Source organism: Nipponia nippon, unplaced genomic scaffold (genome assembly GCF_047370975.1).
Source record: "Nipponia nippon isolate SJK-2023a ecotype South Korea unplaced genomic scaffold, ASM4737097v1 scaffold_52, whole genome shotgun sequence".
Taxonomy (NCBI): Eukaryota; Metazoa; Chordata; class Aves; order Pelecaniformes; family Threskiornithidae; genus Nipponia; species Nipponia nippon.
In genome coordinates, this window is record NW_028262372.1 from 574,577 (window position 1) to 594,006 (window position 19,430).

Below are 19,430 nucleotides of genomic sequence, written 5' to 3' on the forward strand. Positions count from 1 at the left end.
GCCCCAAGGAAGAGCCACGCCCCCAAGAGCCACGCCCCCCCGGGGCCACGCCTTTATTGGCTCCGCAGCGCCGTGGGGCAGCGCCGTGGGGCCCAGGGGTTCTTGTCGCCGTGGGGCAGCGCCGTGGGTCCTTGAGCTCCCCGTCGCCGTGGGTCCTGGGTCTCCCTTCCGCCGTGGGTCGTGGTCCTCCGCACCGCCGTGGGGCAGAGCCGTGGGGCCCAGGCCCCCCCCCCCCCGCTATGGGGCAGAGCCGTGGGTCCCGTACCCCCCCCACTGCCGTGGGGCAGAGCCGTGGGTCCCGTGCCTCCCCGCCGCTATGGGGCAGAGCCGTGGGGCCCAGATCTCCCCGCCGCTATGGGGCAGAGCTGTGGGTCCGTCCCCCCCCCCCCCACCACCGTGGGGCAGAGCCGCGGGGCCCAGATCTCCCCGCTGCTATGGGGCAGAGCCGTGGGTCTCAGGTCTCCCCGCCGCTATGGGGCAGAGCTGTGGGGCCCAGATCTCCCCGCCGCTATGGGGCAGAGCTGTGGGTCCCGTGCCTCCCCACCGCTATGGGGCAGAGCCGTGGGGCCCAGATCTCCCCGCCGCTATGGGGCAGAGCCGTGGGTCCCGTACCCCCCCCCCCCATCGCCGTGGGGCAGAGCCATGGGGCCCAGATCTCCCCGCTGCTATGGGGCAGAGCCATGGGTCCCGTGCCTCCCCGCCGCTATGGGGCAGAGCCGTGGGTCCCGTACCCCCCCCACTGCCGTGGGGCAGAGCCGTGGGTCCCGTGCCTCCCCGCCGCTATGGGGCAGAGCCGTGGGGCCCAGATCTCCCTGCTGCTATGGGGCAGAGCCATGGGTCCGTACCCCCCCCCACCGCCGTGGGGCAGAGCCGTGGGTCCCAGATCTTCCCGCCGCTATGGGGCAGAGCCGTGGGTCCGTCCCCCCCCCCCCCACCGCCGTGGGGCAGAGCCGTGGGGCCCAGATCTCCCCGCCGCCGTGGCTCCCGGGCCTCCCCCCTGCCGTGGGGCAGAAGCGCGTGGGTCCCGTACCTGCCCTTCTCCGCCGTGGGTCGCGCCGTGGGTCGCGCCGTGGGTCAGGGGGGTCGACAGAAGAAATCGTGGACCCCCAGCGCCGCCCCCCCCGAGAGGGCGATCCCCACCGTGTCCCCCAGCGCCGCCACCGTCATGGCCAAGTCCCGCCCCTCCGCCGACGCCTGCGGCCGCGCCCCACACTTAGGGGGCTGCCCCACGGCGTCCCCCGCCCCTTCCCCTCCCCCACCCCCCGCTACCCACCTCTTCCGCCACGTTGAGGAAGGCGTTGGCGTAGGCCGCGCCCCCCACCACGCCCTCCCCCCCCACCAGGGCGAAGGCGACGGCCAATCCGGGCAGGAAGGGGACGGCCACGGCGACCAATAGCACGAGGGCGTTCAGGACCTGGGGGGCAGGGTGTGGGGCAGGCCGTGGGGCAGGGTGGGGGGCTGCCCCACGGATTCTTTTACGCGTAGGAGGCTGAGAAATCAGATGTGGGGCAGGCTATGGGGCGCGCTATGGGGCAGCTATGGGGCAGGTTATGGGGCAGGCTATGGGGCAGGCTATGGGGCGCGCTATGGGGCAGCTATGGGGCAGGCTATGGGGCTGCCCCACTGATTTTTGAACCTTTAAATGTAGAAGAGTGAGAAACCAGATGGGGGGCAGGCTATGGGGCAGCTATGGGGCAGGTTACGGGGCAGGCTATGGGGCAGGCTGTAGGGCACGCTATGGGGCAGGCTATGGGGCAGGCTATGGGGCAGGCTATGGGGCTGCCCCACTGTTTCTGGGCCCCTGCCTTTACCTGCAGGAGGGCGAGGAGCCAGACGTGGGGCAGGCTGTGGGGCAGGCTATGGGGCAAGTTATGGGGCACGCTATGGGGCAGGCTATGGGGCTGCCCCACGGATTCTTGAACCTTTATTTTACACGTAGGAGGCTGAGAAACCAAATGTGGGGCGCGCTATGGGGCAGGCTATAGGGCAGGCTGTGGGGCTGCCCCATTGATTTTGGGCCCCTCCCTTTACCTGTAGGAGAGACAGGAGCCAGATGTGCGGCAGGCTGCGGGGCGCGCTATGGGGCAGCTATGGGGCAGGTTATGGGGCAGGCTATGGGGCAACCTATGGGGCTGCCCCACTGATTTTTGAACCTTTAAATGTAGAACAGTGAGAAACCAGATGGGGGGCAGGCTATGGGGCAGCTATGGGGCAGGTTACGGGGCAGGCTATGGGGCAGGCTATGGGGCAGGCTGTAGGGCACGCTATGGGGCACGCTCTGGGGCAGGCTATGGGGCTGCCCCACTGATTCTGGGCCCCTGCCTTTACCTGCAGGAGGCCGAGGAGCCAGACGTGGGGCAGGCTGTGGGGCAGGCTACGGGGTAGGCGTGGGGCGCGCTATGGGGCAGGCTATGGGGCTGCCCCACGGATTTCGGGAGCCTCCCTATCCACGCAGGAGGGCGAGCAGCCGCACAGGGGGTAGGTGCGGGGCAGACGTGGGGCAGGCTATGGGGCAGGCTATGGGGCAGGCTATGGGGGGTGCTATGGGGCAGGCTGTGGGGCTGCCCCACGGATCCTGGCCCCTCCCCTTACCTGCAGGAGGGCGAGGACCCAGACGCGGCGCAGGCGGAGGCAGCGGACGGACGAGCGGGAGGCGAAGACGCCGGCCTGGTAGAGCAGCTGGTACCTGTGGGGCAGGGAGCTGTGGGGCTGCCCCACGGCGCGCCCCACGGCGCGCCCCACGTGGCCCCCCCCCCCCCCCGCCGTGGGGCTCACCAGCGGTACTGCTCGCTGTGGGTCAGGGCGGAGGCGGGGAAGTAGAGGAGCTCCAGCTGCGGAGGGGGAATGTGTGGGGCTGGACCCACGGCGTGCGACAATAGGCCAGCCCCACGGCGTCTGCCCCACGGCCTCTGCCCCACAGCTCCCGCCCCAGCCCCACGGCCTCTGCCCCACAGCACCCATCCCTGCCCCACAGCACCCACCCCACAGCTCCCACCCCAGCCCCACGGCCTCTGCCCCACAGCACCCATCCCTGCCCCACGGCCTCTGCCCCATAGCTCCCACCCCAGCCCCACAGCACCTGCCCCACACCAACCACCCCAGCCCCACAGCCTCTGCCCCATAGCACCCACCCCAGCCCCACGGCGTCTGCCCCACAGCACCCACCCCACAGCTCCCACCCCAGCCCCACGGCGGCCGCCCCCCCCCCAGCCCCACGGCCGCCCCACGGCCGCCCCACGGCCGCTCACCAGCCCCTGGTTGATGAAATATTCGGCGAAGTAGACGAGGGCCAAGGGCCCGGCGTGGGGCAGGACGCCCTGGGGGGAGGGGCGGGGGTCAGCAGCGGGGACCCCCGCCCCTCCCCCACCCCCCTGCCCCATAGCGGACCCCGGCGCCTGGGACCCCCACCCCCTGCCCCATGGCGGGCCCCAGCCCCCCAGCCCCTGCCCCATAGCGGGCCCCGGTGTCCGCCCCCCCCCCCCCTTTGCCACCCTCCACTTCTCCCGCGGCGTCAGCCCCACGGCGGGGGGCGGGGGGTCCGTGGGGGGCGGGGGCTCCGTGGGGGGCGGGGGCTCCGTGGGGGGCGGGGCGGGGCCCAGCAGGAAGAAGTAGCTGTGGGGCAGGGCAGAAGGGCAGCGGGGGCAGGGCCCGTGGGGCTGCCCCACATCCCTGCCCCACGGCAACATGGAGCCCTGGGACCCACACCCCCCGCCCCTCCCCCCACCCCGCTTTACCCTGCCGCACCCCGCCCCTCCCCCACCTCGCCCCACCCCCACCCTGCCCACCCCCCCACCCCACTCCGCCCTGCCCCACCCCCACCCCGCCCCTCCCCCCACCTCGCCCCACCCCCACCCCACCCACCCCGATCCGCCCTGCCCCACCCCCACCCCGCCCCTCCCCCACCCCGTCCCACCCCCACCCTGCTCCGCCCCCCGCTCCTCCCCCACCCCGCTTCGCCCCTCCCCTACCCCGCCCTTCCCCCACCCCTAACCCCACCTCCCACCCCACCCCCTCCCCAACCCGCCCCTCCCCCCACCCCTATTTCCACCCCCTCCCCACCCTCACCCCACCCCTCCCCTCCCCCACCCCTAACCCCAGCCCACCCCCTCCCCCAACCTGCCCCTCCCCCGCACCCCGCCCCTCCCCCCACCCCTAACCCCACCCCACTCCCTCCACAACCTGCCCCTCCCCCACCCCCTCCCCCCCACCCTGCCCCTCCCCCCACCCCTAATTCCACCCCCTCCCCACCCTCCCCCCACCCCTCCCCCACCCACCCCGCCCCTCCCCCCACCCCTAACCCCACCTCCCACCCCACCCCCTCCCCCACCCCACCCCTCCCCCACCCCGCCCCTCCCCCTCACCTGCCGAGGGTGAGCAGGGGCAGCCCCAGGGCGGGCAGGAGGGCGCGGGGGAGGGGCAGCCCGGCCTGCAGCAGCGCCCCATAGGCCAGGGCCCCGCCCAGCCCCGCCGCCCCCGTCCCCGAGGACCAACAGGAGAGCCCCGCCCTGCCGGAGGGGGAGGCTGCCCCACGGCTGCCCCACGGCTGCCCCACATCGCCCCCCATGCACCCAGCAATGGTGCCCCACCCTCAGCCCCCCATCATCCCCCAGCCCCACAGCGACCCCCAGCCCCACAGCGACCCCCCAGCCCCACAGCGACCCCCAGCCCCCCATCATCCCCCCAGCCCCACAGTGACCCCCCAGCCCCACAGCGACCCCCAGCCCCACATCGCTCCCCCAGCCCCACAGCGACCCCCAGCCCCACATCGCTCCCCCAGCCCCACAACCACCCCCAGCCCCACATCGCTCCCCCAGCCCCACAGCGACCCCCAGCCCCACAGCGACCCCCAGCCCCATAGCGACCCCCAGCCCCACAGCGACCCCCAGCCCCCCATCATCCCCCCAGCCCCACAACCACCCCCAGCCCCACATCGCTTCCCCAGCCCCACAGCGACCCCCAGCCCCACAACCACCCCCAGCCCCATAGCGACCCCCAGCCCCACATCGGTCCCCCAGCCCCACAGTGACCCCCCAGCCCCACAGCGACCCCCAGCCCCCCATCATCCCCCCAGCCCCACAACCACCCCCAGCCCCACAGCGACCCCCAGCCCCACATCGCTCCCCCAGCCCCATAGCGACCCCCAGCCCCATAGTGACCCCCCAGCCCCACATCGCTCCCCCAGCCCCACAGCGACCCCCCAGCCCCATAGTGACCCCCAGCCCCCCATCATCCCCCCAGCCCCACAGCGACCCCCAGCCCCACATCGCTCCCCCAGCCCCACAGCGACCCCCAGCCCCACAACCACCCCCAGCCCCACATCGCTCCCCCAGCCCCATAGCGACCCCCAGCCCCATAGCGACCCCCAGCCCCACATCACTCCCCCAGCCCCACAGCGACCCCCAGCCCCATAGCGACCCCCCAGCCCCACAACCACCCCCAGCCCCACATCGCTTCCCCAGCCCCACAGCGACCCCCAGCCCCATACCAACCCCCAGCCCCACAGCGCCCCCCCAGCCCCATACCGACCCCCAGCCCCACATCACTCCCCCAGCCCCACAGCGACCCCCAGCCCCACAGCGACCCCCCAGCCCCACAGCGACCCCCAGCCCCACAACCACCCCCAGCCCCACATCGCTTCCCCAGCCCCACAGCGACCCCCAGCCCCACATCGCTCCCCCAGCCCCATAGCGACCCCCAGCCCCATAGCGACCCCCAGCCCCACAGCGACCCCCCAGCCCCATAGCGACCCCCCAGCCCCACAACCACCCCCAGCCCCACAACCACCCCCAGCCCCACAGCGACCCCCAGCCCCACAGCGACCCCCAGCCCCATAGCGACCCCCCAGCCCCACAACCACCCCCAGCCCCACGGCTCCCCCCAGCCCCACGGCGCCCCCCGTACCTGGGGTAGCGGGCAGCGAGCGCCAGGAAGGTGACCTCCCCCAGCCCCGAGGCGGCGCTGGCCAACGCCACGCCTGTGGGGCCAGCCCCACACGTCAGCCTCGGCCCCACGGCGCCCGCCCCCGCCCCCTGCCCCACACGCACCCCCTAAGCTGGCGGCCATGTCGGCGGCCGAGGCCACCAAGGCGAAGCTGCCCCAGGCGCAGAGGGCGGCGGCGATCACCCGCGAGCTGTGGGGCGAGGACGGGGGAGGGGGGGGTGACCCACACGTTCGGGGCGGGCCCCCCAACTCCCGCCCCATAGATTTTGCCCCCCCCCCCGCTTACTTGTAGGGCAGGAGGGGGACGAGGAAAGGAGCCAGCAGCTTGATGAGCAGCGTGGGGAGGATGTCGGCCAGCAGCACCGCCTGCCGCGCCCCACAAGTTGGGGGGCAGCCCCCCAAGTTGGGGGGCAGCCCCATAGATTTGGGGGTGGACCCATAGCTTGGGGCGGGGGGGAGCCATGGGGAGAAGGGGGGACCCATAGATTTGGGGGGGACCCATAGATTTGGGGGGGGACCCACGGATGGGGGGCGACCCATAAGTTGGGGGGCAGCCCCATAGATTTGGGGGTGGACCCATAGCTTGGGGCGGGGGGGAGCCATGGGGAGAAAGGGGGACCCATAGATTTGGGGGGGACCCACGGATGGGGGGCGACCCATAAGTTGGGGGGCAGGCCCCCAAGTTGGGGGGCAGCCCCATAGTTTTGGGGGTGGCCCCATAGCTTGGGGCGGGGGGGAGCCATGGGGAGAAGGGGGGACCCATAGATTTGGGGGGACCCACGGATGGGGGGCGACCCATAAGTTGGGGGGCAGCCCCCCAAGTTGGGGGGCAGCCCCATAGATTTGGGGCTGGACCCATAGCTTGGGGCGGGGGGGAGCCATGGCGAGAAGGGGGGACCCATAGATTTGGGGGGGACCGATGGATGGGGGGCGACCCATAAGTTGGGGGGCAGCCCCCCAAGTTGGGGGGCAGCCCCATAGATTTGGGGGTGGACCCATAGCTTGGGGGCGGGGCCATGGGGAGAAGGGGGGACCCACAGGTTGGGGGGCAGCCCCATAGATCGGGGGGGTGCCCCATAGATCAGGGCGGGGCCCCATGGGGGCGAGGGGCCGCCCCCCCCCCCATCTACGGGCCAGCCCCACAGCGCCCATCCCGCCCCCACCCCCCGCTATGGGGCAGCCCCACAGAACAGCCCCGCCCCCCCCCAAGCCCCGCCCCCCCAAGCCCCGCCCCCTCACCCCAGTGGAGACGGGGTTGCAGTCGTAGCGGGAGCCGTTCCCGTGGGGCGGCGGCGCCTGTGGGGAGGGGGGAGGGGCAGAAAAGACGGGTGGGGGAGGGGCAGAGGGGGGTGGGGGAGGGGCGGGTGGGGGAGGGGCGGGGACCCACCAGCGCCCCCTGGCGGGGCTCCAGGATGTCGCGAGCGGCGCTGAGCATGACGACATAGGGGAGGTTGTTGCAGAGGCCCAGGATCCTGTGGGGGTGGGGGAGGGGAATCTGTGGGGCGGGATCTATGGGGCGGGAGCTGTGGGGCGGGGTCGGTGGGGCGGGGCCCTCACCAGAAGGCGGCTCCGTTCCTCCAGTGGGGGGTGGGTGGCGGGGGCGGGGGTGGGGGAGGGTCCTCGGCTGTGGGGAGGGGGAGGGGTGAGGGGGGCGCTGTGGGGCTGGGGGGTGGTTATGGGGCTGGTTGTGGGGCTGGGGCCTGGTTGTGGGGCTGGTTATGGGGCTGGGGGGTGGTTGTGGGGCTGGTTGTGGGGCTGGGGCCTGGTTGTGGGGCTGGTTATGGGGCTGGGGGGTGGTTATGGGGCTGGTTCTGGGGCTGGGGGCCAGTTATGGGGCTGGTTGTGGGGCTGGGGGGTGGTTGTGGGGCTGGGGGGTGGTTATGGGGCTGGTTGTGGGGCTGGGGGGTGGTTGTGGGGCTGGTTGTGGGGCTGGGGCCTGGTTATGGGGCTGGTTGTGGGGCTGGGGGGTGGTTATGGGGCTGGTTGTGGGGCTGGGGGCAGGGTGTGGGGCTGGTTATGGGTCTAGGAACAAGTTATGGGGCTGGGGCTTGGTTATGGGGCTGGGGGCTGGTTATGGGGCAGGTTATGGGGCAGGTTGTGGGTCTGGCGGCCAGCTGTGGGGCTGGTTGTGGGTCCAGCGGTTGGTTATGGGTCTAGGAACAAGTTATGGGGCTGATGTGGGGCTGGGGGCTGGTTGTGGGGCAGGCTGTGGGGCAGACCACGGGGCTGGGAACCAGCTGTGGGGCAGGTTATGGGGCAGGGCCCCGGTTATGGGGCAGGTTACGAGTCCGAGCAGGTTGTGGGGCAGGGGAAGCCGTTATGGGGCTGGTTGTGGGGCTGAGGACCAGTTATGGGGCAGGGGCCCGGCTGTGGGGCTGGGGGTCCGGTTGTGGGTCCGGCTGTGGGGCAGGGGCCCGGTTATGGGGCTGGTTGTGGGGCTGGGGGTTGGTTATGGGGCAGGAGCCCAGTTGTGGGGCAGGGGTCTGGTTGTGGGTCCGGCTGTGGGGCAGGGGCCTGGTTGTGGGTCTGGTTGTGGGGCAGGGGCCCGGTTGTGGGGCAGGGGGTCCGGTTGTGGGGCAGGGGCCCAGTTATGGGGCCGGTTGTGGGGCAGGGGCCTGGTTGTGGGTCCGGCTGTGGGGCAGGGGCCCGGTTGTGGGGCCGCGGGTCCGGTTGTGGGGCGCGCTGTGGGTCCGGGGCTCTCACCCGGCAGCAGCGGCTCCTCCTCCGCCATGACTGCGGGTCATGTGACACCCCCAGCGCCCACGTGACCCCGACACACGTGACCCCGTCCCCCAACAGCGGGGGCGGGGGGGGGCGGGAGCTAAGCGGCGCCAACCAATGAGAAGCGGCGCCCGGGGGGGGGGCGGCGAGCGGGCCAATAGGAAGGCGGGGACTACAACTCCCAGCGGGCAGCGCGGCGCCCGCCGCCGCCATTTTGTGTCTCTCCCCCCCCCTCCCCGCCCTGAGGGAGCCGCCGCCATTTTGCGCCGCCGCCATTTTGCGCCGCCCCCTTCTCCCCCTCAGCGCCGCTACCGGTTGCTTCTCCCCATGGCGCTGGTTTCAGCCGATTCCCGCATCGCGGAGCTGCTGGGGGAGCTGCACCAACTCATCAAACAGACGCAGGTGGGGGAAAAGATTAAAAAAAAACAACCCTATTCCCCCTTTTTTTTTGCCTTTTGTTTTGCCTCCCCCCTCAGCCCCTCACCGCTTTTCCCGCCCCGCCGCCGGCAGGAGGAGCGGTCCCGCAGCGAACACAACCTGGTCAACATCCAGAAAACCCACGAGCGAATGCAAACGGAGAATAAAAGTGAGGGGATGAAGTGGGGGAGGGGAAATGTTGTATTTTTTTTGGGGGGGGGGGGATTTGGGGGGTTTTGGGTCCCCCTCAGCCCCCCCTCCCCCCCCCCAGTCTCCCCCTATTACCGGACCAAGCTGCGGGGACTCTACACCACCGCCAAGGCCGACGCCGAAGCTGAGTGCAAGTAGGTTAAAAAGCTGAAAAACCCGTTGTTTTTTAACCCCAAATCTTCGTTTTGAAGCCCCCAACCCCCCTCTTCCCCCGCAAAAAAACGCGTTTGGAACACCAAACCCGCCTTTTTTCGCCCCGAATCCCCCCTTTTCACCTCAAAATCCCCCCTTTTTACCTCAAAATCCCCCCTTTTCACCTCAAAATCCCCCCTTTTTACCTCAAAATCCCCCCTTTTCACCTCAAAATCCCCCCTTTTCACCTCAAAATCCCCGCTTTTCACCTCACAGCGCCCATTTTCACTTCAAAACCCATCCCTTTTACCCCCCAACCCCCCATTTTTCATTCCTAAATCCTCATTTTTACCCCCAAATCCCCCTTTCACCCCCCAAATCCCCATTTTTAGCCCCAAACCCGTTTCTTTCCCCACAAAATTCCCCTTTTTAACGCAAAATCCCCCATTTTCACCTCAAAACCCATCCCTTTAACCCCCCAAATTCCCCATTTTTACCCCCAAATCCCCCTTTCACCCCCCAAATCCCCATTTTTAGCCCCAAACCCGTCTCTTTCCCCTCAAAATTCCCCTTTATAACACAAAATCCCCCATTTTGACCTCAAAATCCATCCCTTTAACCTCCGAATTCCCCATTTTTAACCCCAAATCTCCCTTCTTAGCCCTAAATTTGCATTTTTTCCCCCCAATTTCACCTTTTCCCCCCAAATTTGCCTTTTTTCCCCCCAAATTCCCCTTTTTTGTCCCCAAAATTCCCCTTTTTCACCCCAAATCCCCCTCCCCCCCCCAATTTTTCATTCCAAATCTCCAGTTTTACCCCAAATCCCCCCCCCCCAAATTCCCCCCAATTTATGGCCCAAAGCCCCTCCCCCGCCTTCCCCCTCGCTCCCCTCCCCCGCGTCCCCTTTCTGGGCCTTTTTGCCCCATTTCCCCTCCCCCCGTTCCATTTCCCCCCTTTTTGCCTTTTCCCTGCCTTTTTCCTGTGTTTTCCCTTTTATTTTTTTTGTGTTGTCCTGTTTTTTTGGTTTTTTTCTTTTTCTCCTATTTTTAAAAAAATTTTGTTGTGTTTCTGGCGTTATTTTCTTTTTTCTTCTTCAATTTCAAACTTTTAAGTTTCTAATTCTGAACTTTTACTTTTCGCCTTCAAAACTTCCTTTTAAACTCAGAATTTGAAATTTTAAACAGGTAATTTGAATTTGAATTTTCAATTTTTAACTTTGAAAGTGAGGGTTTTGAATTTTCAACCCCGATTTTGAGTTTCAAATGCCAAGTTTCCCTTTTGGAGTTTGAAATTTAAGTTTTGAATTTTAAGCTTCAGTTGTTAAACTTTACATTTTCATTTTCGGGTTGCAAAGTTTTTGGAGTTTGAAATTTTTGTTTTTCTTTTGTTCTGTTTGGTTGAGTCTTTGCTTTTTCCTTTTCCTCTTTTTTTTTCTTTTACTTTCCAACTTCCAAATTCTGATTTTTGGTGTGTTTTCAATTTTTCAATTTTTATTTTTAATTATAATGTGAAATTTTTGATTTTTTAAATTTTCAAGTTTGGATGTGTTTGAAATTTTTCAGTTTCTAAATTTTAAAATTGTGATGTTTGTAATTTTTTATTTTTTTAAATTTTCAAGTTTGGATGTGTTTGAAGTTTTTGAGTTTCTGAATTTTCAAGTTTGGATGTGTTTGAAATTTCTGAGTTTCTAAATTTTAAAATTGTGATGTTTGAAATTTTTTATTTTTTTAAATTTTCAAGTTTGGATGTGTTTGAAATTTTTGAGTTTCTGAATTTTCAAATTTTGCTGTGTTTGAAATCTGAGTTTCTGAATTTTCAAGTTTTGCTGTGTTTGAAGTTTTTGGTTTTCTAAATTCTGAAATTTTGATGTTTGAATTTTTTTGTTTTTTAAATTTTTGAGTTTTGATGTGCTTGAAATTTTCGATTTAATTTGCAATTTTTGAAGTATTCAACTTTGAGGTGTTTGGTAGTTTTAAACGTTGAAATTTTCAAACTGTGAATTTTTCAATTTCAAAATTTCGATAGGTTGAAATTTTTGAATTTGAAAATTTCCGGATTTCAGAGCTCGGAATCGTTGAGTTTTTGAGTTTTTCCCTCTCCCTTCAAATGCGCCTTCTGAAGTTTCCCCCCCCCCCAATTTCCCATTTCCCTTTGGAACGGCGCCCCTCCCCCGCAGCATCCTGCGCAAGGCCCTGGACAAGATCGCGGAGATCAAATCCCTGCTGGAGGAGCGGCGCATCGGTAGGGGGCGGGGCCTGGTGGGGAGGGGGCGGGGCCTGGTGGGGAGGGGGCGGGGCCTGACGCCGCCCCCTCCCCCGCCGGCAGCGGCCAAGATCGCGGGGATCTACAGCGAGGCGGAGCCCCCGCGCAAGACGATGCGGCGGGGGGTGCTGATGACGCTGCTGCAGCAGTCGGCCATGACGCTGCCCCTCTGGATCGGCAAGCCCGGCGAGAAGTGAGGGGCGGGAGCCGTGGGGCGGGAGCCGTGGGGTGGGGAGCCGTGGGGCAGGAGCCGGGGGGGGGGGATCTGTGGGGCGGGGATCTGTGGGGCGGGGATCTGTGGGGCGGGGAGCCGTGGGGCGGGAGCCGTGGGGCAGGAGCCGTGGGGCGGGGAGCCGTGGGGCGGGGATCTGTGGGGCGGGAGCCGTGGGGTGGGGAGCCGTGGGGCAGGAGCCGTGGGGCGGGGAGCCGTGGGGCGGGAGCCGTGGGGCGGGGAGCCGTGGGGCGGGGAGCCGTGGGGCGGGAGCCGTGGGGCGGGAGCCGTGGGGCGGGAGCCGTGGGGCGGGAGCCGTGGGGCGGGGATCTGTGGGGTGGGAGCCGTGGGGCGGGGAGCCGTGGGGCGGGGATCTGTGGGGTGGGAGCCGTGGGGCGGGGGGCCGTGGGGCGGGGAGCCGTGGGGTGGGGAGCCGTGGGGCGGGAGCCGTGGGGCAGGGATCTGTGGGGCGGGGATCTGTGGGGTGGGAGCCGTGGGGCGGGGAGCCGGGGGGCGGGAGCCGTGGGGCGGGAGCCGTGGGGCGGGGAGCCGTGGGGCGGGGAGCCGTGGGGCGGGAGCCGTGGGGCGGGGATCTGTGGGGCGGGGATCTGTGGGGTGGGGAGCCGTGGGGCAGGGATCTATGGGGCGGGGATCTGTGGGGCGGGGATCTGTGGGGTGGGAGCCGTGGGGCGGGGATCTGTGGGGCGGGGATCTGTGGGGCGGGGATCTGTGGGGTGGGGAGCCATGGGGCAGGGATCTATGGGGCAGGAGCCGTGGGGCGGGGATCTGTGGGGTGGGGAGCCGTGGGGCGGGGATCCGTGGGGCAGGGAGCCGTGGGGCAGGAGCCATGGGGTGGAGATCTATGGGGCAGGGATCTATGGGGTGGGGATCTATGGGGCACGGAGCCGTGGGGCGGGGATCTGTGGGGCGGGAGCCGTGGGGGCAGGGGCAGCGCTATGGGGCAGGGGGTGGTGCTGTGGGGCCCGGGGGTGGGGGGGTGGGGGCGGGGCGGGGGCGGGGCTGACGCCGCCCCCAGGCCGCCCCCGCTGTGCGGGGCGGTGCCGGCGGCCGGGGACTACGTGGCCCGGCCCGGGGACAAGGTGGCCGCGCGGGTGAAGGCGCTGGAGGGGGACGAGCAGTGGATCCTGGTCGAGGTGGTCAGTTACAGCCACCCCGCCAACAAGTGGGTGCGCCCCGCCCCCCCCGCCCCGCCCCCCCCGCGCCCCGCCCCCCGCCCCCCCCCCCCCCCCCCGCCCCCCAAACCTGCGCCCCACCCCCCCCCCCGCACCCCCAAACCTGCGCCCAACCCCCTGCGCCCCAACCCCTGCGCCCCGAAACCCCCCCGCACCCCTCCCCCACCCCCGAAACGGCCCCCTCCCCCCCCCCACTCCCTGACCCCCCCCCTGGTTTTTGGGGTTCCCCCCCAGGTACGAAGTGGACGACATCGACGAAGAGGGCAAAGAGTGAGTGCGCCCCAACCCCCGCACCCCAACCCCCCTGAGCCCCCCCAAATCCCCCTACCCCCCCCGAGCCCCTCTGGGCCCCCCCAACCCCCCCCCCCAGCCCCCCAACCCCCCCGAGCCCCCAAATCCCCCTTTTAATCCCTGTGAACCCCCCAAATCCCCTTTTTATCCCCCCTGAGCCCCCCGAACCCCCAAATCCCCCCCTTATCCCCCCCCCCCAACCCCCCCCTGAACCCCCAAAATCCCCCCTGAGCCCCTCAAATCCCCCTTATCCCCCCCAAATTTCTCCTTATCCCCCCAAACCCCCCTGAGCCCCCAAATCCCCATTTTAATCCCTGTGAACCCCCAAAATCCCCTCATTATCCCCCCAAATCCCCCCGAACCCCCAAATCCCCCCCTTATCCCCCCCAAAATCCCCCTGAACCCCCCAACCCCCCTGAGCCCCCCAAATCCCCCCTTATCCCCCCCAACCCCCCTGAGCCCCCCAACCCCCCTAAGCCCCCCATATCCCCCCTTATCCCCCCCAACCCCCCCCCGAACCCCCCAAATCCCCCCCCCCCACGAACCCCCCAAACCCCTCCCGACCCCCCCTAAATTTTGGGGCTTCCCCGCCCCCCCCCCCACCTCATTGCGGACTCCCCCCCTCCCCCGCAGACGCCACACCCTGAGCCGCCGCCGCATCATCCCCCTCCCCCAATGGAAAACCAACCCGGAGACCGACCCCGAGGCCCTTTTCCAGAAGGACCAACTGGTGCTGGCGCTGTACCCCCAAACCACCTGCTTCTACCGCGCCCTCATCCACGCCCCGCCCCAGCGCGTGCGTACCCCAACCCCCGATCGCCCCCTCCATCCCGCCCCCGCCCCGCCGAAACCCCGCCCCCTGAGCCCAAGATGGCGCCGCAGCCGCAGGACGATTACTCGGTGCTGTTCGAGGACACCTCCTACGCCGACGGCTACTCGCCCCCCCTCAACGTCGCCCAGCGCTACGTGGTGGCCTGCAAGGAGACCAAGAAGAAGTGAGGGGACCCCGGACAAACTGGGACCAGTTTGGGGGAAATTGGGGGGAAATTCAGGAAAATTTCGGGGAAATTTGAAAAATTGGGGGGAAATTTGAAAAGTTGGGGGGGAAATGGGAGAATTTGGGGGGAAATGGGAAAGTGGAGGGGATAAAATGGGGGGGGGAATGGGGGGGGGGGAATAGGGGGAGGGGGGACCCCGAAAGTATTTGGGGGGAAATTGGGGAAATTTGGGGGGAAATTGGGAGAATTTGGGGGAAATTGGGAAATTTGGGGGAAATTGGGAAATTTGGGGGGAAATGGGGAAATTTGGGGGGAATTGGGAAAGGGGAGTGGATAAAGTGGGAGGGGGAGAAATGGGGCGAGGGGGGACCCCGAAAATATTTGGGGGAAATTGGAGAAATTTGGGGGGAAATGGGAGAATTTGGAGGGAAATTGGGAAATTTGGGGGGAAATTGGAGAATTTGGGAGGAATTGGGGAAGTGGAGTGGAAAAAAATGGAGGGGGAGGGGGTGAAATTGGAGGGGGACCTCAAAAATAAAAGGGGGGACCCCAAAATGTGGGGGGACCCCGAGAAATTTGGAGAAAAATCAAAAAAATTGTGAGGAAATTGGAAAATTTGGGGGAAATCAGAGAATTGGGGGGGAATTGGGGCAGCGGAGTGGAAAAAAATCGGAGGGGAGGGGGGAAATGGGGGGGGGTGAAAGTGAGGGGGGACCCCGGAATTGGGGGGGGAGGGGGGCGGAAAATCTGGGAGGGAACTGGGAAATTTGGGGAAATTGGGAAATTTGGGGAAATTGGGAAATTTGAGGGAAAACAGGAAAATTTGGGAATATGGAAAAAATTGGGGGAAATTGGAAAAATTTGTGGAAAATTTGTGGAGAAATTGAGAAAATTTGGGAGAAATTGGAAAAATTTGGGGGAAAATTGGAAAAATTTAGGGGAATGGGGAAATTTGGGGGAAATTGGAAAAATTTGGGGAAAATTTGGGGACAAATTGGGAAAATTTGGGAGAAATTGGAAAAATTTGGGAGAAATTGGGGAAATTTGGGGGGAATCCGGGAAAATTTGGAGGAAATTGGGGAAATTTGGGGGAAATGGGGAAATTTGGGGGAAATTGGAAAAATTTGGGGAAAATTTGGGGAGAAATTGGGAAAATTTGGGGGAAATTGGAAAAATTTGGAGGAAATTGAGGAAATTTAGGGGAACTGGGGAAATTTGGGGGGAATCTGGGACAAAAGGGGGGGAGGGGAAGGGGGGGGCCCCAAAATGGCGGCGCGGTCACGTGTGTCCCGTCTTGGGGGCGGGGCCTGCGGCTGAGGCCCCGCCCCTCCATCTTTATTGGCAAACGACATCATTAAAAGCATGATTGGTGGCCGCGGGGGGCGGGGCCGGCAGGCGGCCCCGCCCCCCCGGCGGCAGCAGCAGTTCGTCCGTCCAATGAGGCTGCGGAGGGGAGAGGTCAGGGGGGTCACGGGGGGGCGGGGCCACGGGGGGGGTGTGGCCGGGGAGGGGGGGTGGGGCTTACCAGGGCGGGGTCTTCCGGCTCCGCCCCCTCCTCGGCAGTGTCATCATCCTCCCCCTGGTGGCGGCGAATCAGCTCGCCCCACAGCAGGGGGGCGTGGCACCTAGCAACCGGCTGCTTCCTTAGCAACGGGGCCCCTCCCCTAGCAACAAAGTCCCTCCCCTTGCAACCGGGGCCTTCCCTAGCAACGGGGCCCCTCCCCTAACAACGGGAGCCCTCCCTAGCAACCAAGCCCCTCCCCTAGCAACGCAGTCTTCCCTAGCAACGGGGATCTTCCCCTAGCAACCAAGCCCCTCCCAGTCTTCCCTGGCAACGAGGCCCCTCCCTTAGCAACGAGGGCCCCCCTCCGCCCCCCCGAGGCCCCGCCCCTTACCGCGGGCAGGCCCCGCCCAGGGGGAGGAGCTCCCGGGGCTCCGGGCGCAGGAGGAGGGGCGCCAGGCAGCGGGGGTGGGCAGCCATGGGGCAGCGGGGGCGGGGGCAGCGCAGGGGGGGCGGGGCCAGGGCCTAAGGGGGGGGAGGGGACACTGCACGGCCCCGCCCTCTCCACCCAAACACCTCCCACTCCCCCAGGCCCCGCCCCCTGCCCCTCCCCCACCCCTCAAGTGCCCCCGGCCCCTCCCCCTTAGGCCCCGCCCCCACCTTCCCAAGAGCCCCCCGTGCCCCTCCCCCATCACCCCCACCCCCCTTTCGGCCCCGCCCCCACCCCGAGAGCCCCCAGGCCCCTCCCCCTCCACTTTTAGGCCCCACCCCCCAGCCGCTCCCCCTCCCCATCAGGCTCCTCCCCCCCGCCCCCTCCCCCCACCTCGGCCCCGCCCCACCCCTTAAGCCCCGCCCCTCCCCCATCACCGCTAGGCCCCGCCCCACCCCTCCCCCATCACTGCTAGGCCCCGCCCCCAGCCCCATGGACCCCCCGCCCCTCCCCACACCTCAGGCCCCGCCCCCACCCCAGCAAGAGCCCCCCGGGCTCCTCCCCCGTCAGGCCACGCCCCCTCCCCAGCCCCCGCCCCCCCCGGTACCGGCTCCCCGCAGATGTCACAGGGCAGGGGGGGTGTGGCCTCGTCGGGGGGCGTGTCCGTCTCGGGGGCGGGGCGCCGCCGCCGCCGTGGGCGTGGCCTGGGCGGCCCTGCCCTCTCCTCCACCACCACGTGGGGGGGCGGGGCCGGGCAGAGCGGGGGGTGGGGCGGGGGGCGGAGCCAGCGCAGGCGCAGGGGGAGGCGGCACCAGGGCGGGGCCCGCAGGAGGCGGGGCAAGAGGCGGAGGGCGAAGGCGATTGGTCGCTCGCGGGGGCGGCGGGGGGAGGCGCCCGGGAGGCGGCGGGAGGCGACGGGGTGCTGCCACGCCCACTCGAACTACGTCAGCGAGAGGGGGCGGGGTCAGCGAGGGGGCGGGGGGTCAGCGCGGGGGGGGGCGTGGCCCGCGGAGGGAGGGGGCGGGGCTTTACCCTCAGCGCTGCCACGTCCGAGGGGAACCCGTAGACGTAGAGCTCCATCTCCCTGCGGAAGTGACGTCAGGCGGGGGGGCGGGGCTTCCGGCGGCGTCCCGCCCACCCCCCCCACCCCCCCCGGATGCCATCGGTCCCATCCGGTCCCCCGTTAATTTTGGTCCCCCCCCCCCCGCGTTAATTTCGGTCCCCCTCCACTTCCGGTCCCCCTCTACTTCCCTTCCCACCCCCCACGTACATCCGGTCCCTCGCTACTTCCGCTCCCCCCCCGCTATTTTTAGTCCCCCACCCTGATACTTTTGGTCCCCCCACGCGTTACTTTCGGTCCCCCTCCACTTCCGGTCCCCCCTTTACTTCCGTCCCCCCACACATCCGGTCCCCCCGGTATTTTTGCCCCCCCCGCGTTACTTTTGGTTCCCCCTTACTTCCGCTCCCCCTCTACATCCCCTCCCCCCGTTACTTTTTGCCCCCCCCGCGTTACTTCCGGTCCCGCTCCACTTCCGGTCCCCCTCCACTTCCGCTCCCCCCATCCAACCGGTCCCCCGGTACTTTTACCCCCCCCCGTTACTTTCCCTCCCCTCCCCCCGTTACTTTTTGCCCCCCCCCCGCGTCACTTCCGCCCCCCACGCACCAGGGCCCCCTCCCGCTCGTCCGCCAGGCCCCGCCCCGGCCCCGCCCCGCGTTGTGCTGCCGCAGCCGCCGCCCCGGGTCCCGCGTGAACCCCACGTAGCAGCGGCCGCCGTGGCGGGGGTGGGCGGAGCGCAGGAGGTACACGGCCCGCAGCGCCATGGCCGCCGCCCTTCCCACAACCCCCCGCGGCGGCCGGGCCCCGCTTCCGCCTCCTTACCCACAACGCAACGCGGCGCCGCGCTAGGCCGCGCCCGCGCCCGCTTCCGCTTCCGCCTCGTTAACGCCTCCTGCCCCAGCCGCCACCGCGGCGGGAAGTGACGTCAGCGGAAGTGGGGAGGGGGATGGCGGCGCCGAGCGCGGCGGCGCTGCGGCAGCGGCTGGAGGAGCGGCTGCGGCCCGAGCACCTGGTGGGCGGGGCTTAGCGGGGGCGGGCGGGGCTTAGCGCGGGTGGGCGGGGCCTAAAGCGGGTGGGCGGGGATTGAGGGGGGAGGGCGGGGATTGAGGGGGTCGCGGGGGGATGGGCGGGGGCGGGGGGGCGGGGTGTCACGGAGGCTCCGCCCCCCCCCCGCAGGAAGTGGAGGACACGAGCGCCGCGCGCTGCGGCGGCAGCTTCCGGTTGCTGGTGGTGGCCGCCGCCTTCCGCGGGAAGACGCTGCTGCAGCGTCACCGGTGACGTGGGCGGGGGGGGGGCGGGGCTTGGGGAGGGGGTGGGGGTTGGGGCGGTGGGGGGGGCGGGGGGCGTGGCTACGGGGAGGGGTCGGGGGCTTCGGCAATAGTGGCCACGCCCCCTCTGGTGGGTGGTGGGTGGGCGTGGCCTGTGGGATGGGGTCGCCGGGCGGGGGCGTGGTCACTGCGAGGGGGCGGGGCTTCGGCAATGGAGGCCGCTTGGGGAGGCGGGGCTTGGGGAGGAGGGGAGGGGTCACAGGGAGGGGCGGGGCTTTGACAGTGGGGGTTGGGGGCGGGGCTTTGTGGGGTGGGGCGGCTGGGCGGGGCTTGGGGAGGAGGGGTGTTGTGGCGGGGAGGGGGCGGGGCTTCGCTAACAGAGGCCACGCCCCCTCCGGGTGGGCGTGGTTTGGGGGCGTGCTTATGCTAATGAGGCACTGGGGGTGGAGCTTGGATGGCGTGTGTCCGATGGGCGGGGCTGCGGTGTGGTTGCGGGGGAGGGGGCGGGGCTAATGGTGGCCACGCCCCCTCCGGTCAGTGAATGAGAGGTTGGGGGCCTCGCGGGGCGGGGCTATGCTAATGAGCCCACGCCCCCTCGCCGCAGGTTGGTGAACGAGGCGCTGGGGGCGGAGCTGGGGCGGATCCACGCCCTGGAGCAGCGAACCCTCAGCCCCGAGGAGTGGGCGGCCCCGCCCCGCCCCGCCCCCTGAATCTGCATACGCCTCGTTTGCGTGGGGCCCCGCCCACGGCTCATTAACATGACCCTCGTCAGCAGAACGAGCCCGTGGGCGCGTCCTCA

General features: G+C 67.4%; 4 protein-coding genes across 32 annotated transcripts; 2 read left to right on the forward strand and 2 right to left on the reverse strand.

The window, feature by feature from the left end:
• Positions 1–23: 23 nt before the first annotated feature.
• CLN3 (CLN3 lysosomal/endosomal transmembrane protein, battenin) lies at positions 24–8,694 on the reverse strand. Of its 12 annotated transcripts, none has more exons than XM_087735141.1 (14): positions 8,644–8,694; positions 7,328–7,412; positions 7,180–7,236; positions 6,227–6,264; positions 6,045–6,130; positions 5,902–5,974; positions 4,362–4,505; positions 3,481–3,612; positions 3,249–3,315; positions 2,776–2,831; positions 2,593–2,686; positions 1,274–1,489; positions 1,031–1,194; positions 24–237 (listed from the first exon to the last, which is right to left on the reverse strand). In XM_087735141.1, the coding sequence occupies exons 1-13, from the start codon at positions 8,682–8,684 to the stop codon at positions 1,075–1,077; spliced, it is 1,209 nt and encodes a 402-aa protein (XP_087591267.1). In that variant the 5' UTR covers positions 8,685–8,694; the 3' UTR covers positions 24–237; positions 1,031–1,074. The 12 variants fall into 12 exon arrangements, with proteins under 12 accessions (XP_087591267.1, XP_087591269.1, XP_087591266.1 ...); XM_087735143.1 differs by having other exon boundaries at positions 1,274–1,414; positions 2,785–2,831; positions 6,227–6,306; XM_087735140.1 differs by having other exon boundaries at positions 2,785–2,831; positions 6,227–6,306.
• Positions 8,695–8,905: 211 nt separating this feature from the next.
• On the forward strand, positions 8,906–14,480 carry SGF29 (SAGA complex associated factor 29). 16 transcript variants are annotated; one of them, XM_087735179.1, is made up of 9 exons: positions 8,906–9,063; positions 9,172–9,247; positions 9,350–9,422; positions 11,597–11,661; positions 11,746–11,875; positions 12,930–13,080; positions 13,321–13,356; positions 14,011–14,173; positions 14,260–14,480. In XM_087735179.1, the coding sequence occupies exons 1-9, from the start codon at positions 8,989–8,991 to the stop codon at positions 14,448–14,450; spliced, it is 960 nt and encodes a 319-aa protein (XP_087591305.1). In that variant the 5' UTR covers positions 8,906–8,988; the 3' UTR covers positions 14,451–14,480. The 16 variants fall into 16 exon arrangements, with proteins under 16 accessions (XP_087591305.1, XP_087591312.1, XP_087591308.1 ...); XM_087735186.1 differs by having other exon boundaries at positions 14,096–14,173; XM_087735182.1 differs by having other exon boundaries at positions 12,930–13,076.
• Positions 14,481–14,731: 251 nt separating this feature from the next.
• SLX1A (structure-specific endonuclease subunit SLX1A) lies at positions 14,732–18,318 on the reverse strand. Of its 3 annotated transcripts, XM_087735203.1 has the most exons (7): positions 17,970–18,134; positions 17,339–17,390; positions 16,914–17,246; positions 16,271–16,401; positions 15,901–16,000; positions 15,787–15,818; positions 14,732–15,756 (listed from the first exon to the last, which is right to left on the reverse strand). In XM_087735203.1, the coding sequence occupies exons 1-7, from the start codon at positions 18,125–18,127 to the stop codon at positions 15,711–15,713; spliced, it is 852 nt and encodes a 283-aa protein (XP_087591329.1). In that variant the 5' UTR covers positions 18,128–18,134; the 3' UTR covers positions 14,732–15,710. The 3 variants fall into 3 exon arrangements, with proteins under 3 accessions (XP_087591329.1, XP_087591330.1, XP_087591328.1); XM_087735204.1 differs by lacking the exon at positions 17,970–18,134 and adding an exon at positions 18,186–18,318 and having other exon boundaries at positions 14,732–15,818; XM_087735202.1 differs by having other exon boundaries at positions 14,732–15,818.
• Positions 18,238–19,408, forward strand: BOLA2B (bolA family member 2B). Its single transcript, XM_087735219.1, has 3 exons — positions 18,238–18,375; positions 18,540–18,637; positions 19,236–19,408. The coding sequence occupies exons 1-3, from the start codon at positions 18,310–18,312 to the stop codon at positions 19,339–19,341; spliced, it is 270 nt and encodes an 89-aa protein (XP_087591345.1). The 5' UTR covers positions 18,238–18,309; the 3' UTR covers positions 19,342–19,408.
• Positions 19,409–19,430: the final 22 nt, after the last annotated feature.

Bases quoted from the DNA above. Each gene is read 5' to 3' on its own strand.
- CLN3 (XM_087735139.1), bottom strand. From the start codon at position 8,684: ATGACCCGCAGTCATGGCGGAGGAGGAGCCGCTGCTGCCGG. The intron at 3,613-4,361 runs GTGAGGGGGAGG...CCTGCCCCACAG, and splicing joins CCCCTGCTCACCCTCGGCAG to CTACTTCTTCCTGCTGGGCC. The intron at 1,490-2,592 runs GTAAGGGGAGGG...CTGATTTCTCAG, and splicing joins GGGTCCTCGCCCTCCTGCAG to CCTCCTACGCGTAAAAGAAT.
- SGF29 (XM_087735175.1), top strand. From the start codon at position 8,989: ATGGCGCTGGTTTCAGCCGATTCCCGCATCGCGGAGCTGCTGGGGGAG. The intron at 9,423-11,596 runs GTAGGTTAAAAA...CCTCCCCCGCAG, and splicing joins GACGCCGAAGCTGAGTGCAA to CATCCTGCGCAAGGCCCTGG. The intron at 13,077-13,320 runs GTGGGTGCGCCC...GTTCCCCCCCAG, and splicing joins TACAGCCACCCCGCCAACAA to GTACGAAGTGGACGACATCG.
- SLX1A (XM_087735202.1), bottom strand. From the start codon at position 18,127: ATGGCGCTGCGGGCCGTGTACCTCCTGCGCTCCGCCCACCCCCGCCAC. The intron at 17,247-17,338 runs GTAAAGCCCCGC...TCGCTGACGTAG, and splicing joins CGGACGTGGCAGCGCTGAGG to TTCGAGTGGGCGTGGCAGCA. The intron at 16,402-16,913 runs GTACCGGGGGGG...CCCCCCCCTTAG, and splicing joins GTGACATCTGCGGGGAGCCG to GCCCTGGCCCCGCCCCCCCT.
- BOLA2B (XM_087735219.1), top strand. From the start codon at position 18,310: ATGGCGGCGCCGAGCGCGGCGGCGCTGCGGCAGCGGCTGGAGGAGCGG. The intron at 18,376-18,539 runs GTGGGCGGGGCT...CCCCCCCCGCAG, and splicing joins GGCTGCGGCCCGAGCACCTG to GAAGTGGAGGACACGAGCGC. The intron at 18,638-19,235 runs GTGACGTGGGCG...CCCTCGCCGCAG, and splicing joins ACGCTGCTGCAGCGTCACCG to GTTGGTGAACGAGGCGCTGG.